The sequence below is a fragment of the Amborella trichopoda genome, chromosome 9 (genome assembly GCF_054954075.1).
Source record: "Amborella trichopoda isolate Santa Cruz 75 chromosome 9, AtrichopodaSantaCruz75HAP2 v2.0, whole genome shotgun sequence".
Lineage (NCBI taxonomy): Eukaryota > Viridiplantae > Streptophyta > Magnoliopsida > Amborellales > Amborellaceae > Amborella > Amborella trichopoda.
The window spans coordinates 22552632-22571805 of NC_142344.1; the positions used below are offsets into that span (position 1 = coordinate 22552632).

At 37.8% G+C, this 19174-nt stretch overlaps 1 protein-coding gene across 1 annotated transcript; it reads right to left on the bottom strand.

Moving 5' to 3' along the window:
- Positions 1-1700: 1700 nt before the first annotated feature.
- On the bottom strand, positions 1701-18906 carry LOC18436467 (Plasma-membrane choline transporter family protein). The gene is made up of 3 exons (XM_006846486.4): positions 17537-18906; positions 4743-5088; positions 1701-2298 (listed from the first exon to the last, which is right to left on the bottom strand). Exons 1-3 carry the CDS (start codon positions 18706-18708, stop codon positions 2044-2046), a joined length of 1773 nt encoding a protein of 590 aa, XP_006846549.1. The 5' UTR covers positions 18709-18906; the 3' UTR covers positions 1701-2043.
- Between the last annotated feature and the right edge of the window lie 268 nt (positions 18907-19174).

Sequence of the window (19174 nt, forward strand, 5' to 3'; positions counted from 1 at the left end):
CGGATGGGGCTTCACATTTCCACCCTTTCCGAGAGAAAGGTAGTTTTTCACAAAATTTGGAAAAAGCATGGAAATACAAAAAAATCTAGGGCTACACCTTTCCCCGCTGTTCCCATTCCTAATCAGATAAAAACATGGAAACTAGTAAATAGATCGTTTTCTCTTGTTTTCTATGTTTCAAAAAACTGGCCCATAATTTATTGAAACCGTTGAATTCGGAATATGGTAAAGTAGCGCTTGGATGGAGAACTACCCCTTTTATGGGGGTCACAATGGCTCTATTTACAATATTTCTATCTATATATAATTTCTTTTTAAATTCTCATCAAAACAAGACCCTAACTTATAGACAAAGGAAGGTTTTCCCCTCGAAATGAGTCTAGATCAATGTAAGAAAAAACAACCTGTTCTAACCAGAACCGGCTAGTTAGAACGGAATCTCTTCTGGTTTAGGTTAGCCCAGGTTTTTGGGTACTAGTAGTAGGATAAATCCCCCACCCCAAAAAGTATTTTTTAAATTCAAAAGAATTATCTTCAATTTTAGCTCATTAATTTACAGTTTTTATTGGAAAGAACTCAGATTTTTTAAATTTATCTCCAATTTTGTTTTAGTGCTATAAAATCTAAACTTACGGCATGTATTTTTTTTTGTCTTTAATGACTTAATCTAACATTATGGTAGTATTTTTTTTTTTATTAATCAGATTTATTTTGCAATGCGGTTGTTGAACTTTTTATTTTAAATGTTAGAAAGTATATTTGTTCATATACTTCGATGCATTAATCTGCAATTGTGTACCGTTATATTCTTGTAGACATTGTAACAAAATTGTCTTGCTTGTATTGTTATTGACATGATCGTAATGTTCTCAATCTGAATGAAGAAACTTTAATTTATTATCTTTATTTATTTTAGTTCATGGCATGTTAAATATTCATCTCTAGGTACCACTTTCTTGAGGCTCATGATTATTATACATAGACTTTAGATTACATTTTGTAACTTAGGGTAAGTAATGCAATTCCACTAAATAACTACACTGACACAGGTGCATTGTTAATTCAAATTCAAAGAAAATTTACTTCAAATGTCCAATTTAGATGCATAGACATGAGAAAAAAATAGATTTTAAGTTTTGAAAATAGTGTACTTTGTAGCATATTTTTGGACCGTCAATTTTCAAGATTTTCAAGTTTTCATAGATCTGTTAATCTACACTATTTTTGAAACTTTAAACTTTATAAATAAATATGAAAATATATTTTAAGGCTATCACAAAGATTTCCATAAGTGAAACCACATTTCTCGACACTATTTGAAGGTAGGCTCTAATTTGATTGTTTAGAGCCTAGGCTCCATACAAACCGCACCCATAATAAAATAGTATACAATTAATCTATATTTTTTGAATTTTTTATTTTTTTTGGGTTTATGACCCATTTAAAAAAAAAAAAGAAATCTACCGGACCAAACCGGTCCGAATAATTGCCCAATTAAGCCGATTCCAATCTAACTGCTTTCAAACCCATGTCCGGTTAACCATTCCTGTCCGAATTTTCCTACACCGGTGACATAACAAAGCTCAATCAGGCAATGAAAGACCGAAGTTCCATGAAATATAAGGTCACAAAACCTACAATGTTAGACCATAAATTAAAATTAGCAATGCTTTCGCCGGATTCACCACCTCCCCCCTGACTTCCAAAATGAATAAGAACATTAAATATTACATAATCAATGTTAGCCTTCCCATCCATCATGGGTTCCTCATATACAGACAACCAGTATCTACCAAAAGAACCAGTTTCTCATAAAGACCAGTTTCTCATAAAGAATGCAAGAAAACAAACCCAATTTATTAACCAACAACCATAAGCTTTACAAACTACAACCCGAAGGCACCAAGAGAGAGTACAAATGACAAGAGAGAGTACAAATGACAATAGGAACAAGTCCAATTCGCTATGTACATGGGCCAAACGCCCTCCTTGGTGCCTTCTCAGAAGAGGAGTTAAAAAGACGAAACATTTCAGATCAGGCATTCAAGGGAGCTCTGGTGCAAAAGTTGGTCTTTCATGCCTGCTAATGGGAAGCATCACATACACCTCATGGACATCTTGTTTGCACACCTCCCCCTTGTCTCTGTCTATGGCGTAACATACATAAACTGCATCAATAACATCGTCAAGAACATGAACAAAGTATCCGAGAACCACGAAAAGAACCACCCCTGCAAGCACTGCTACAAAGTAGGCTCCTCCCCCGAGTGCACTAACAGCCCTTAGGATTGCGCACACCTGTTTTCATACAGAAAGTACCCCATGATATATCACCATCCAATTTTATTGAAAGGGGCAGATTTTGCATGATTTTCAAAAGGGGGTTTGGGCAGGATTGATCAAATATCGGATGTTGCAGACATTAGGGCCCACACAATAAGTGTGGGCTCCGCTTAATAAAACCCTTCTGCATATTTGTATATATAGGGATATCTTTGTTACAAGGTGGACACAATCAACCATAGCCATTCGATGTAAAATCAGAAAGCTAGAAGGTTGTCATTGACCAACCTCAAGGTTAAAAAATATACAAAAGTTCACCAAAAAAAAAAAATTCTAACTTTATGACTGCCATGGACTATCACTTTTATATTTGACGGCTAGAGGTGATTGTGACTTTTTGTCCCAGAGATAAATGGTCTTGTAATATATATATATATATATATATATATATATATATATATATATATATATAGGGTTTTATTAGGTTACACCACTTGATGGTATATACTCTTAAAATCCTTGACATTTTTACACACTTAGATACCCTTATCCTATATTGTAGTAATTTTTTTTTTAGGGGTATTTTAAGTAATTAGTAAAAGGTAAAATAGAAATTTCTAATAGAAACAAAAACATTTATTAACAATAGTGAACAATGACATCACCCTCAAGATGCATTAATTATTTTTTAATTACTAATAGAATGTAACTATTTTCTTATAGAAATATCCATTCTACCCTTCTAACCCCTACTTGAAAATTTTCGTATTACAATTCGAGGGTATCTACATGTTACGGGTATACACCACCAAGAGGTGTAGCTTAAGAAAAACCCTTAAAGTCCTCAACATTTTTGGACATGTAGATACATCCTTGAATTGTAATACGAAATTTTTCAAGTAGGTGCATTTTTTGTCATTTAGAAGTGTAGAATGGATATTTCTATAAGAAAATAGTAGCATCATGTTAGTAGTTAAAAAACAATTCATGCATCTTGTGGGTGATGTGCCACACCATGTCAGTGATATCATTGTTCACTATTGTTAACAAATGTTTTTGTTTCTATTAAGAATTTCTACTTTACCCTTGACTAATTACTTAAAATACCCCTAAACAAAAAGTTACTGCACTATGGGATAAGGGTGTCTGACTGCCCAAACTATGTTGAGGACTTTAAAGGTATACACCACCAAGTGGTGTAGCCTAACAAAAGCCATATATATATATATATATATATATATATATATATATATAGGGAGTCACTGTCGTACGCTCAGATTGATTCTAAGCCATTATGTGGCCGATTTGACGATCACGACCGTATTTCGTGTTTGAATTTTCATTTTTTTTTCTACAAATCCAAATCATTTGAAATCTTAAGTGTGTGTTCTTCTCATCAATGCACACCTAATAAAAATATTAAAAAAATAATTCCCAAAAAAATAGACCAAAATACCGCCGAAACTTTTTGGGGGTATTTGGGTCAATTTATTTCACGTAAATTTGTTTTTTGATATTTTTCGTAGATTCGCCTATTTTTGAAAAACTCACGCCTAAAATTTCAAGTGATTTGGATTTTTAGAAAAAAAAATTAAAATTCAAACACTACCGGACATCTGTGATCGTCAGATCGTCCACTGAATGGCCCAAATTGAATCTGGGCCATGGGCGCTTACTACAGCAGTACGCACCTCGGCGCACAGGATATTTTTCCATATATATATATATATATGGGAGTAGATTCAGTACACTCACTAGTTGAGTGCTACAGTAAACGCCAATGGCCCAGATTGAATCTAGGCCGATCTGACGGTCACGACCTCTTTTCGTGTTTGAATTTTAACTTTTTTTCTATAAATCCAAATCATTTAAAATTTTAAGTGTCTCATCAGGGCACATCTAATAAAAATATAAAAAAAAATATACAAAAACAAATTGACCAAAACACCCCCGAAAGTTTATAGGGGTATTTTGGTCATTTTTTTCATGTAAAATATTTTTTTTATCGAAGATTCACATATTTTTTATGTACACATGCTCCAAATTTCAGATCATTTTTGTAGAAAAAAAATTAAAATTCAAATACTACCGGACATCCAGGATCGTCAAATCGGCCCAGATTCAATCTGAACCGTTGGTGGTTACTGTAACGGTACGCCATTGGGGGGGTGACAGGATCTTTTCTATATATATATATATATGTATATATATATATATATATATATATATATGGAGAGAGAGAGAGAGAGAGAGAGAGGAGCTGGAAACACAAAAAAGGAAAAGGGAAATGGAAAAAACCAAATATAAAAAGACAAAAGTGTGTATTTCCAGTCCATTGAAACTTCCTAAGTCAACTATCAAAAGGTAATTACCTTCTCAAAAAAAAAACTATCAAAAGGCAAAAACCTCCTAAAGCCATCAGGCATATATAGACAGAAGCATATGAACAAGCCACTCACCACAATCGCATATATTGCCGAGAGGACGAACACAATCCCAATCAGTATACGGGTTGAAACAGTCTCCACAAAGACAGCTGAAAGAAGATTACGCCTCAATAACTCGTATGTCATCTTGGAAGAAGTGCAGTAGCTTTCACCAGTTATGGCAGCAAAGTTGATAGTGAATTTGTTGAGGAAATCAACAGCTGTCAAGAAGAAATCTACACAATATTTGAGTACAAGGTTCACGATACCCGTACTTTCTTCACTTTGTACACTGTCCACGGCAGCACGCACAATGCGCACGATCGCAATAATCATCCCAGAAAAGCAAACAGTGCCAAAGGAGGGACCAAATGCGTTTCTGAAATGTCATGATATGCATGGAGAACCCATCAGTCTTTGAACATGAAGAGCTATGAATACTAATTTATAATGTTCAATCAACAATCAGAATATAATAAGTTGGATGTACAACCATCAGTCCATCACTAAATACAACCTCTATATTTATGGATGGTGGGTTATCACACAAGTAGGGCTCATTATGATAAAACCTAGCAATCAACTTGGGCTGACATAAGATTTTTCTGCCCCACCAAATGTTACTTTTAGGATACAAATGTAAAATATCAACGCAGTTGATAGCAATAATCAAGCTCCACAATCAGATTATATTTTACCTTAGATAAAACTTAAAAGTTCTTTTCAAGCTCAAGTAATTGAGGAAACGATGTAACAATCAGAAAGTAGAAGAAATGAAACCAAATGAAGCCAACTAGTTGAATCACCCATTATTTCCAATTGATTTCCTGTTGTTTGCCTTACAAAGCACAGCAAAGGTTGCAGAGAGCTGCTGCCTTGCTGAACAGCCCCCTTTATATGCGTGTGCATCTCCCTAAACACAGCAGTTTGGTGGACGTAGTAAGAGAAGAACCTTCCTGTAATGTTCTTCTAACTTTACTCAATTACAGTAACTTTGTATATGTCTGTGTAAAAGAACCAAGATTCCCCTAGTTTTGGCTGAGATAAGTTTTGGATAACCTGTGCTTTGAATTCAAACAAAATGTGGCACCTTGAAAGTGGGATGAAAAACTGGTATTTGAGTTTTCATCCCACTCACAAAACAGCAACAATTTTTGCAAACCCACACCTCAATGGGGTTCTAAAGCGGCATCCAAAGGAACCACTAAACGACAAACTTAGCATCACATACAACAGCACCAAAACATGTACTGGGGCAGCATCAAGATGTGCCCGAAGTCAATGACATTCATTTAATTCTGGTTTTAAAGAGGGTGCTCCAAGGTTTGATCATCCTAGATCGTTCAATCTATCCCACATAGCAACAAGCAAAGCCAGTGGTAGCAACCCCTAAGGAGCGAGTTGCTCGTGCGCATAGCAGGGCAAGTGATGAGCAAGCCAGTGGCAGCAAGCCCCCTACAAATGATGACCCGTGTACATACAGAGGGGTGTGATGCAACAGCTCAACTCAGCATTCAGGACCACAGTGAGAACTCATGGCTCACACCTTGAGAGCTTTAAAGAGCTACTCATGAAAGAGTTATCAGTTCTATCAACCCGCCCGCTGTCAATGAGGGATATCAACAGCTTTCTGTTGGCCTAGGTGCTCTACTTCTTAAGCTTAGATATATAAGCTCTAGGAGGCTATTTACCAGTTACTGAGTTGGCCGAAGCCATTCGATCGCGGACATCAAACTCACATGCCACACCATCATGGTGAAAAACTTCCTGCTTGATCTGGCAGTTTTTAAGTAACCATCCTCTCAAGCTAGAACTCAAACTTAAAAAGGGAGGATCCCTCTTGGTGAATAGGCGAATCTAGCTCAATTATCCAATATAGGAACAATCATTTACTAAACAAAAACTACTTATGCAGTATCATAGTACGGATAGAATACTTTGTTAAACTAAGGCTGGGCTGCCTCGGCATTTTCAGGCATTAGGCGTGAACAGAGGCACTGTTCCCTGGCGATGGCACTGGCATTGGTTGAGTATTTTCTTAACAGCGATGAAACCATGAACTGTCCCATAATAAAACCAGTTGTTGCTGATACCTCCTTCTTGGTTCCTTCTTCCATAACCCGAGCTCAGAGAAGGAAGAGATAAGAGGGCCCTATAGAGATGTGGTAAGAAATCCATAATAGAGTCCGACCACAACAACCAAATTTATTATCTTCATGCATAAGGATAACAGATTACCTAGTAGAAAAGATTTCAAAATACGACATCCTTGGGGTTAGGGTAAGCAAAGGAGTGACAGCTACGTGAGTGAATGTGTGTAAACCTAGTCAAACATGACTGTTCTAGGTGGGGCGGGCCACCCACCTTCAGATGGTGTTGGTCCTACTGACCATGAACAGATTCGCCTCCGGTCTCTGGGTGCGTTGGAACCACATGAGTTCACCGGAGAGGAGCACGGTCTGCCAAACTCAGCATAGGTTAGGAACTATTGATGGAACACAGTAAGCCCATCTGTCACCATATATGGAAGTGCTGTGGGCACATAGAGATGTGGGTAGAGGGACTATATATCAAAACATTTTTTAGTGTACAGCCGGTGTCGTGCGGGACTAACCTATGCCCATGCTTGATCTCGATGCAGCCACGCATATCCAAGCAGCATCTATTCACTCACAGAATTTGAGCTCCCTTTACCTACTTGGAAAATATTTCATTCAATGAAGACATAAATCAATATGTTGTCAAATTCTTTTTAGTCCCGGCCCGGACTAGCATCTTGTTTCGCCCCCTACCCCTATCCTTCCTTCCCAGTGTGGACCACTCCTTGCCCCTCCCTCTGCTAGGACCAGCACAGGCAGGATCAACAAGGTCGAGTGGGGAAAAGAAGGGATAAACGATTGATTGATCCATCCATAAGGGGTGGAGATACCACAACTTCAAGGGCTGGTGGGACACATAGGATGCGAATAGGACTCATTCTTTACCCTAGAAAGGAAGTAAGTCAAATAGGATGAAGATAACGAGCATTGTTCTTGCACCAAAAGCTCCTTTCAATAATGGCTGAACCAAACGGACCAAATTTCCTGGGACTTGCAAAGGCTTTCCTTGCTCAATTTAAGACGCACCTTACTGGTAGAAGGCTCTTGCAATAACAGGGCTCCTAACGCAAAGAATACAATTGAGGAAAAAATATACATTCCCATGATTTGTATCCAAAGGGAAATACTAATAAATAAATAAAAAGAATAAAAAATTGTTTAGATTATAGAATTGCGAAGCATATATGTTTTTAGTTTTAGCTGGATTCGTCCTTCCAATTGGATGCATGCCTAAGGGATCCATGGATGAAGATAAAAAAAATCTATTTCTAATCATGACTAAATCTTCAATTTTTGTAAAAGAAAAATTGAAGCCAACATTAGGCGGGTGGGCATAAAAGGATTGAATGTGTGGATGGGGATCCCACTTTTCACTATGTAGCAGTGTTCTAAAAGGCGGACCGCCCTAGGCGAGGCACCCAAGCCCTCTGGCGTGCCTAGGCAGCCTCACCCCTAGGCGCTCTAGAGGGTTTGGGTGCCTCACCAAGGCTTAGGCGGTCTGCCCCTGAGCGGCCACTTAGGCCTTAGGGAACCCGCCTAGCCCTAAACGGCTGCCCAGAGCCTACGCCCAGCCCAGGGGCGGAAATGCCTCTCATTGAAGCATATTTTTTTGTCTTTTTCGAATCAAAAAGGGGGATAAGGGTAGGTTTTAGGTTCATTTGAAACCTACACCCCCTTAGAGCCTATTTTAGAGAGAGAAAACCCCCAAAAAACTAGTTTTTTTTTTATTTCCATAGGATCGAAGGGTTCTCAAAGTTACAAAAAATCGATCTAAACATCAGCCATTGAGACTAGATGTATATTTAGAAGTTTTATAAGTCTATTAGAGGGTTTTTTAGAAGATTTAGACCTTAAAAAACATCTTAGAGATGGAAGTTTGGAGATCGAGGAATCAAAGTTAGTAAAAAAATTTACTTTTTAGATTGTTTGTATTATTTTGAGATGCCTTTTTCGGGATCTAATTGAAGCGGTGATCCGGGTTAGAAATATGGTTATAACCCAAATCCTTTGGATAAAAATTACATAAGACGCAATAATTGCGAAAACGATACAAATAGGGACATAAATCAGTTTAAGAAACATCTTTCCAGTATCAAGGGGGAATGTTACCCAAAATTTCCTGATGCTATTAGAGAGGAGATAAAAAAATTTATAAGTACTGTAAAAACGGAAAAAGATGAGAGAGGCATCCATAACAGAGATGAGGTCTGGGGTTCGGGTCAATTTTGATGATGATAGTGATCAGGATAGGGAAGGGTGTCAAGAGGTAAAACAATACCAGATTAGGGGAAAGGGAAAGGGAGTTGTACTTAGTTTTGGGGTTGGGGGGCATAAGAGGTTTCAGGTTAGAAGGCCTATAGATTGTTTTTCCTCGGTCAAACCCTGAGGTTGCAGGAGAGAAAACAAATAAGAAAACAACTATTGAAAATAGAATCAAGAAGGACGAGAGAGATAGAGTTGCACAGTATATTGTTAGAGGCAAGCATTCCTTTCAATACCTGTCCCCTAAGCAGCTTTTACACCTTAGTAGAGGCGATTGGCCAATTTGGGCCTAGGATGAAACCCGCAACCCTTTCAAAGCCTCTTTTGAAAAAAGAGGTGATTATCACGAGGGAGATTGTTGATGTTTGGATGGAGGCATGGGCTCAGAGTGGGGTTTTTGTTATGACAGATACTTGGATTGATAGGAAGAGACGAAGCAGATGAATTAGCTGGTGAATTGTCCTTTAGGGATTGTTTTTTTGAGGTCTATTGACGCCTCTGATTATAGCCATGATGCTTACATATTCCAAGTGATGGAGAAGGGAGTCAAGGAGGTTGGGAAGCAACATGTTATACAAGTTGTCATAGATAATGTTGCTCCTAATTTTGTCGTTGCTAATTTGTTGTGCATAGCTCACTCTAGAATCTTTTAAACACCATGCGCAGCACACTGTATAGACCTCATGCTTGAGGCTCTTAGCGGTTTGAGCGATATTTCAAGTGCAGTGAAGAAGGCAAAGTCAGTTACGACTTTCATGTATAGCCATACCCGCACCCTCAGCACGACGTGTAGATTTACAAAGAAGAAAGAGATTGTGAGGCCTGGGGTCACGAGATTTGCCACTTAGTACTTATGCCTAGATAACATACATTCGAGGAGAGTCCAGTTGACGCAGATGTTTACCTCAAATGAGTGGAGAGCATGTAAGTGGTCCAAAGATCAGGTTAGGAAGAAGGTGAGAGATATTATCCTTTCTAAGGCTTTTTGGAGAAGGTTAAAGGGTGCTCTTAAGGTATTTTTTCCTCTTGTCAAAGTCCTTCACATGGTTGATAGTGACAAGCCCCCTATGGGCTACATATATGAGGCTATGGAGAAATGCAAGAGAGAGATAGCCCAAAATTTACATGATGATGTGAGCCGCTATGAGCCTGTTTAGAATATTATTGATGAGAAGTGGGATAGGCAGCTACATTGGCCATTGCATGCAGCTGGAATTTTTTAAACCCAGCTTTATTTTATATTGATAGGGATATACACACAAATGACAAAATTATGACTGGATTTAATAGTGTGTAGATGTAATAGTCCCTAATCTGGATATCCAAGATATTATATGTGCTAATGAGTTGATAAGTTACAAGTGCGGATTAAAATCTTTTAGGAGTCCAATGGCGATGAGGCAAAGGACCAAAATTGATCCAAGTAATAATATTCTTAAGTTCATCAAGTTCAGGTTTCATTTCATGTTTGTAGTTTGTTTTCCATAATCTATAGTTCTATTATTCTATATTTTAATATTTCATATATAATTAACAATTGTAATTCAAAATCAATTTGCAGCCAATTGGTGAAGCCAACATGGGTGTAGTATTCCAAATTTAAAAAAGTTGGCCATTTGGATCTTGAGCCTAACCACTACTTCGTCCGGCTGTGAGTGGAATTGGAGTACTTTAAAGATAGTAATTTAGTTTACTTTATTTGTTTACAAATTATAGTTTACTAATTTGTATTAGTAATTTAGTAGTTTAGTAGTTATTAGTTACTTACTTATATCAGTTGTAAATTTGTATTTTTGTATTATTATTATTATTATATATTTAATTATTTATATTAATTAGTTCCATTTGATTTTGTTAGATTCATACGACGAAAAGGAACAGGCTTGAATCAAAGAGACTCAATGACCTAGTCTATGTCAAGCATAATAGATACTTAAAGGATAGGTTTGCTAAGAGAGATAAGAGAGACCACCTCAGATCTAAAAATATGGATAATGCTATGGAGTGGTTGGTTGATGATGATGATGAGGTCGAGGGGCATGAAAGATTGACATGGGATATGGTCATAGAGGCCTTAGGGACATCAGCCAACCCTTCTAGGGCCGCTAGATCTTCCCAGAGGACGAGGGTGGAGAAAGAGGAGGAAGCAGAGGCAGATTTAAAAGAGACAGAGGAGGATGACCATTATGTCGAGGAGGGAGGTGATTCCGATGATGATGGCTTCGACTCCAATACATATGATGCAAATGCAACTAACCCTGCTTTTTTTTATGATGAGTGACGACTGATGATTGAAGAGTTTTTTGAGTCTTCAAGTCTATATTTCTTTCATTTTTGTTTTCCTCCTCTTGGTTGTGTATTGTAGTTCACTGGTTTGGTAACTTTGGTTTGTAAATTTTAAGTTTTAACTACGTGTAGAGTGTGGACTACGGATAATTGGATATGGACTTATGGAGTATGGAGGAGTGCACGTGCTATGTGGACTTGTAGGCTATAGATATTTAAGTCCCTAACTTTTATGTGTTTTACTGTTATTACTTATTTTCTATCATTTTCTTGACAATGAATTGATGTGTTATCTTGGATTATGGATAAAATATGCCTCGATATGTATTTTGAAATTATTTACACAAAATCTGACCCTTAAAACAATTTTTCTTTCTACTGGGTCGCTCAGGTTTTGGGCATTCGCCTAGGCGCTAAGCAGCCTGAAACCCCCTGGCTCACCGCCCTGCGTTTTTTGAAACACTGCTATGTAGATTCAACTACCTTTTGATGTGGGCCCTCTCATTCCTTCCAAATCTAAGGATCATAGGGTTGAGGATCTCTTCATACGAATATTTTTATTTCTCTTAAATGTAGCTATTCTTGGACTTTGGCAAGGTTCACCAAGTGGATTTTGAGGCACTTTGATCTTCACCAAATCCATTGATCCTTGGCTCACCGCCTTCCCTCGTGTCACAAGTTCAAATCTAGCTCCTGACATGTTGTTAATGTATTGAAGAGATAATGTACAGAAACAAATTAATCGATATGGAGGGATAGAAGTTATGCATCTAAAATCTTCTTTCCTTGTTGTTTAGTCAGTCTCAAGCCCGTTAGCCATTTTCAATCTGTCTTTTTATCTTGTGAGACGTCTAAATTGTATGTGAACAGGTCTAAAGTGTTATGAGTCATTCCCGAAGGAGGGAATGAATGACTAACTGAAGGAATGATATCTTGACTTATTGACTTGAATGATAGCTTGACTTACTGACCGAAGGGAAGGAAAGACCTCTTCTTCTTACCGGCTTTCCTCTTCATTCAATCTTACATGCTTCTTCTTCCTTCTTTATTCAATCCTCTGCGTACAAGCCATGGTAAACTGGGAAACGCCACACAAGGTGCAGGAACTACGATCGTTCGTTGGATTAGTCTCCTACTATCTATAATGTAGGTTATAAGTATAGGTTGTTCCTCGAGGGCTTCATTTGACATGGCTTCTGAGCCTAGATACGGGGTTTAATTTTAGATTTTGTCTTCTGTAAATCTATGGGTCCGAAATTGGGAAAATTTTCAAGATCCAAAGCTTATGAGGCAGATATTGAAAATCCCTTAAACAGTTGTCGCACGAGATATTCATGGTTGTGACTATAAGTAGGGAAAGCTACACACAATTCAACGGAAGAGTGTTTTGCTGAGTAATTGTGCTCTAAAGTAGCAAAGCACATCTTTCTATAGAATTTCGAAATTATTTTGCTCAAAATGGAATTTTACATCAAACTTCTTGTGTGCATAGTTCTTAACAAAATAGGGTTGTAGAAAGAAAAGTTTAATATTTACTTGAAGTAACCTGCACTCTATTAATTAATATGCATGTTCCAGAAGTTGCCTTGCTAACCTCATGTTATTTAATTAATCATATGCTCCCTTATGTTTTGAATAGAAAAACACCAATATATTCTCTTTCCTGATACTCCACTGTTTGTTATTCCTCTTCAAGTGTTTGGGTGTGTTTGCATTGTTCATGTATTAGGTACTAGTAATGATAAGTTAGATCCTTGAGATGTCAAGTGTGGGTTTTTGGGGGTGTTCATGCTTCCAGAAAGGTTATCGTTGCTATCCTCCTAGTATACGAAAAAAAATTATTTGTGATAATGTTACCTTTTTTAAGAATCTACTCCATATTTTTCAAAAGAGGGTCATATGCTTGATTGCAAATTTATTTTATCCTGCCCTAGCAGAAGTCACAGAGTCCTCATCTTCCATAATTCCACTTCCTATTGATCTTGATACTTTTTTTTTCAACACAATCACCTAGACCTCCCAACCCTATTACTTCTACGTATTATAATGTCCCTAAGGAGCAGCCCGTAAAAGTTTCCATGAGGACTGTGTAGGATGGACACCCTCCACCAACTCAGTCACACAGTCATCATCTTCGCCTACAAATCCACTTCCCGCTTCTAACTCATATTTTGTTTTTGGAGATGATAATATAAGTATCATTATCCATAAAGGTATAAGGTCTTCTACTCAGCACTCCATTACTCATTTTCTTACCTATAAAAATTTGTCTCCAGCCTATCAAAGTTCAAAGTTTTGCTTTAGGTCTTTCATCTATTTCTATCCCTAAGTATTTTCAAAAAGCAATTTCTCATACTGGATGAAAGAAAACAACAGAAGAGAAAATATATGCACTCACTAGGACGTAACTAAGTTACAAGTTGAAAAAAGGACTGTTAGCTGTCGTTGGGTTTATGTATAAAAAAACAGCCTAATGGCACCGCCGAGAGATTTAATACCAGATTGGTTGCCAAAGGATACACCCAAACCTTTGGCATTGATAACTCTGAAACTTTTGCTCTTGTTACTAAACTTAATTCAATTGGAGAGGTCATATTTGTAGCTGCAAACAAGGGCTGGTCAATAAGGAGGTTTAAAGTCAAGAATGCCTTCCTCTGCGATGATTTACAAGAAAAGATGTATATGGAGCAACCACTTTGATTTATTGCTTAAAGGGAGTTAGACAGGTCATGTAAGTTGGAAAAAGCCATTTACAGTCTGAAGCAATCCCCATATGCCTAGTTTGAGAAATTTAGTGAAATTGATGTGGCATATGGACTTCGACACATCTATGCAGATCATTTAATGTTTATTTGGAAATAGGACTCCGGGAAATGTCTTAGTTGTTTATGTTGATGATATTGTCATTATATTCAATGATCAAGAAGGAATCAGCCATTTTGGAGAGACATCTAAAACAATAAGTTCAGACAGAGGACTTGGACCAGCTAAGATATTTTATAGGAACTGAGGTAGCCAAATCAAAGCACGGCATTAGCTTGTCTCAAAGAAAGTACGAGAGTGATTTATTGACAAAAAATAGCAGGTTCGGTGCTAAACCAAAGTTACTCCTATGGATTCAAAAAAAAAAATTATAGGCTGATAATGGGGAGTTGTTTAAGGATCCAGGAAGGTATAGAAGACTGGTAGGAAGGCTGATTTATCTGACCACCACTAGGCTTGATATTGCTTTTGCAAGAATGTCATGAGCCAGTTTATGCACTCTCTCAGGATTCCTCCCTGTGATGTTGTTCATAAAATTTTGAGGTATTTGAAGGAAGCTTTAGGTCGAGGTCAGATTTACAAGACAAACAGTCATTTTCCCATTAAGAGTTACTCAAATGCTTATTGGGCAGGTTCTCCATCTGGCAGGCAGTCTATCACAAGCTATTATACATTTATTGTGGAAATCTAGTTATATAGAGAAGTACAAAACAAAATGTTGGGGCCAGATCTAGTGTAGATGTTGAGTATAAAACAATGCAACATACTACATTTGAATTGATGCGGATGATTACACTAATGTAGGACACAGGGTTTACTATTGCTGAGCTTATGAAGATGTATACCGATAATAAAGCCACAATCTATAGAGCTAGCAATCTAGTGTTTCATGATAGAACCAAGCATATTGAAGTAGATTGTCACATTATTTGGAAGAAGGTTACTACTAAGCAAGTGTTTAATCTGTAAGTGAAATCTAAGGATCAATTGGCAGACATCTTAACAAAAGCCCTTGGTTGTAATATGTTCCAAACGAGTTTTTCCAAGCTGGGCATGGGTGACATTTATGCTCCAGCTTGAGGGAGAGTGTTAGAAGTCGCTTTTTTATTATTATTTCTCTCTCATTCAAGTTATTAGGACCTATATGTCCTATTTTCAGTTTGTATGGGCACTATTTCCCGTTTTTATAGTTCATTAATATAAAAAAGATATGAGAGGTGTGTGGGGTCAATTGGACTCTCAAACTACTCTCTCTCTCTCATTCTTCTCTGTCCATCTTTCCCTCCCTCTCTCTATCTCTCTCTCCCTCATTGGCATGTTTGAATTAGTGTCCAGCAATATAGTGTTTCTGATTTTGATTTTTCTTTTGTTATTTTTAATGTGTTGACCTGTTTATGATTTGGGGTTTAAAATAGTAACCATAAAATTTGTCTCTTGCATATATTGCTTTCAACATATCCACTAAGTTTCCTTGCTTAAATGTTATAGGGCTTACGAAATTAAAATTGGAGCATTGTTTCTAGTCTGCATTTACATCACACCCGTACCAAAGAGCAAACCCATTGATTGCTTTTGGGTTTCAACCAACCAAAAATAAATTAGAACATATAAATGAAAGGAAATCATCGCTAATATCCCTCTAATTTTTTGAAATTATAAAAACAAATAATTTTTTGTAATTTACGCACATATCTACTATTCCTTGTGTGTTCTATACTTAAAATGCCCCAGTTATGGATCAGTTAGCAGACAAGCACTATAGATCTAAGGACCGTGCTATAGATCTAACAGATCCATAGCGATTGACACCACTATAGACCAAAAACGTCTGTCGTGATTCAAGCACCATTTCAGTGCCTCCTTGATTCCAAGAAGCTTCAAACTGGTGCTTGTATCATAGCTCCACCGCTACAAGTCCGTAGCAGCATCAACCACTATGGACTTGTTAAATCTGTAGCACTAGAAAGTGCTACAGATCTAACAAATCCCTAGTAGGGGCATTTTAGGTATAAAATAAAAGAATTGAAAAATGGTTATGTGCGTAAATTACCAAAAACAATAGATATCTTTTCTAATGTTGATCAAGGGCCATCAAAGAAAATCCTAACACAATAATGAAAATGTAACTTCACACCTTGAAGATCTTCTTTGGAGGAGTACTAGGAAATGCTAAGCACAAAGCTTATCTATTTGCAGTATATACCAACCATACAACCAGTATCATTTTTGCTCTTCAAACTCCTTTGGCAATAAAAATTCCGTAATATATTAGGTTGGAAATAGTTAGATGACAACCTATACATGGGCATTACAATCATTCTTTATACATTTGTTACTCTATCTTATCAATTGTTTTCTGAAAGTTCTATCATTTACTTTATCAACCTTAGCACAACTACCTTGGAAAATACTTGATCAATTGTACATATGGTTATAATTTGTCATCTACAAGTTGGAGGACATCTACATCAAATAGAATATGTCAAAAAAGTGCACAACCATGGTGGTTTTACATTTGCCCAACTTATATAGATAAACCTTTGAAACCCCAACCCCTCTACATTCGAGAAAAGAAAACATGAAGAGAAGGAGCAAGGGGCCAGACCAGTAATTTACTTTCTGCTTGCCCACACACTAGAAACCTATACACAGTTTCTGCTATGACTGAAATATTACACGAACTTTACATCCTAAAGCTGTGAAGGAAATATTGCTATTTCCAAATAACCATGTTGCTATGCTGTTCTCATTAGAAATATAGTTCAATTAATTTAATGTAAACCATATTTGACACTAATTCTTAACTTTCCATTTTTGGTGTTTGTGTGTTGTGTTTGTAGTGTGGGGAGCAGGCTGGGGCAGATGGGTTTGGGGATTCAAAATTGAGTATAAAATTTATATTGCAAGGAGAGGATCTGCTCTCTAGGCCAAACTATCATATTGACCAGTAATCCCACGCAAGATCACCCAGAGATGCTCCTCTAGAGCAACATCCACCTCTTGGTTGAAGCGTGTAGCTCTTAGAAATTCATAAGATTTCAGAAAGTTTCAGGGACTAATCTATCTGACATTGATTGGGAATCACTTGAGTTGGTGTTACCAGGCCATGTATGGCCAAGCAAAGGTAGCCAACTTTGATGTTGTGAGTGAGGTTTATGGTATATTTATCTCTCCATGGACAGGTATTTGTCTTTCACCATTTTGTCCCATTTAAATGAGATGTTTTTGCACGAACTGAAGGGCAATCTATCATATGCTTGTGTGTGTTTTTCATGGAATACAAATGCCCAAAGAGATTGGTTGTAAAGCGTTACAAAATGCAGGAGAATCTAATAAGAGAAACTATAAAGCAAACTAAGAAGCATTCCAACAGAAATTGAAGCAAATAATGATAAAAAGTTACATGATGAACCACACCTGAGAGAACTCCTTATACTCCGATGTGGAGCTGAACCTTCTTCCTTTGCAAAGTACCACTGGGCCGCAGTCCCAGAGATCACATAAACTTGGGCCTCAACCATGACCACGGTAGACCAAATTGCTGTAACTATAGCAAGCGCAAAGTACCAAGGGACCCAACTATCCTGCTTCCAAGCACAAGAATACCCATCCGTTTCCTCCTTCATGACAATTTTCCCATTTAAACGAGCATAAACCAAGAAGAAAATGACGGGCACATAATACACAAAGAGAAAGAGGGTCAAGCTAGGAAGAACAACAAACAAACCCATGTTCTGACCTAGAGCATCTGAAGCGGTTCCTATGATCCTTATAGTTAGCTCAATGCGATGCCAATTTGCATAGATTATCCAAGCAATGACACCAATTATGAGGAAGATGAATACAAGGACGAGGATTCGGTAAAAGAGGGGAAATGATTCTCGACAGCTATCACCGAGCGTGCAGGCAACAAACCAGAAGACATTGAAGAAGATGGGGATTAGGATGAAGAAAGGGAGAGATGCATAGACAATTTGCCAGGTGTAATTCTTGAGGACCCATAGAAGACCCAATACGAGAGGTATGCTTAGAAAGAATGTGATTACTAAGGTCCAAATCAAATCCTTGAGGAGAGGGCTTCCGAGAATGCGAGAGTTTAGAGAGAGCCAGCCATTATCGAGAAAACCCAACGGAGGTTTGATGGTGCGTAAGAGAGAGAAGCCATAATTGAGACCACCCAACTGAGATTTAACGGTGAAGGAGTGAGATAAGCCATTTTTGAGGTCACCTGCGTGAGATTCAATGGCTGGCGGCAGAAAGAGGCGGAGACCGGTCGAGGATTCGACGCAGGAGGAGGTGTTGGAGTCATAGGAAAAGGATGAGAGAGAAGAGAAGTTTGGGTTGTGATGAGCAATGCAGAAGATGCCAAAAGCGAAGGTGGAGAGGAGGAGGAGGAGGAAGAGGATGAGGAAGGGGAGATCTTTGAATTGCCTTGGCCCATGGTTGTAGGCGATGGTAAAGAAAGTGTTTGATGATGAATCGATTGTGCCATTATCTTCTAGTAATGGCGGTGGGGGTGGTGGGGCTGGTGAGAGAAGGGGATGCGATGGAGACGAGGAATCGTAGACCTTGTCCTCTGTGCTGCCCATTGCTGGCCTGAAGAGAGAAAGAGAGAGAGATGGCGAAAAGGACTTTCTCACTCGTGACTCTGATGAGAGAAAGAGAGAGGGCGAAAAGGAGTTCGTTCCTCACTAATTCTCTGAAGTTCGGAGGTGGAAACGGAGCTCCGCCATCACCAGGCTGGGTGATCTTAGTGCCGTCGTCTTCGTCGAATCATAGTCCGCCATTCTATTCTGTTAAGTGCTACGTTTAGTTTTCCAAATCTTTTGTGACTTTTGGGCCTATTCCATGTTGTTTTTAGTCTTTCAATTCACTTAAACGGACTCCGCCTCTTAACATGCGTTTTATCGAGTTTATATCACACCCTACCTAAGCCTACTATTTTTTATCTTATTAACCAAGCATGTGTTTTATCGAGTTTATATCACACCCCACCTATGTCTACTATTTTTTATCTTATTAACTCTTGGTGCTACATCTACATTTTTTTTTAAT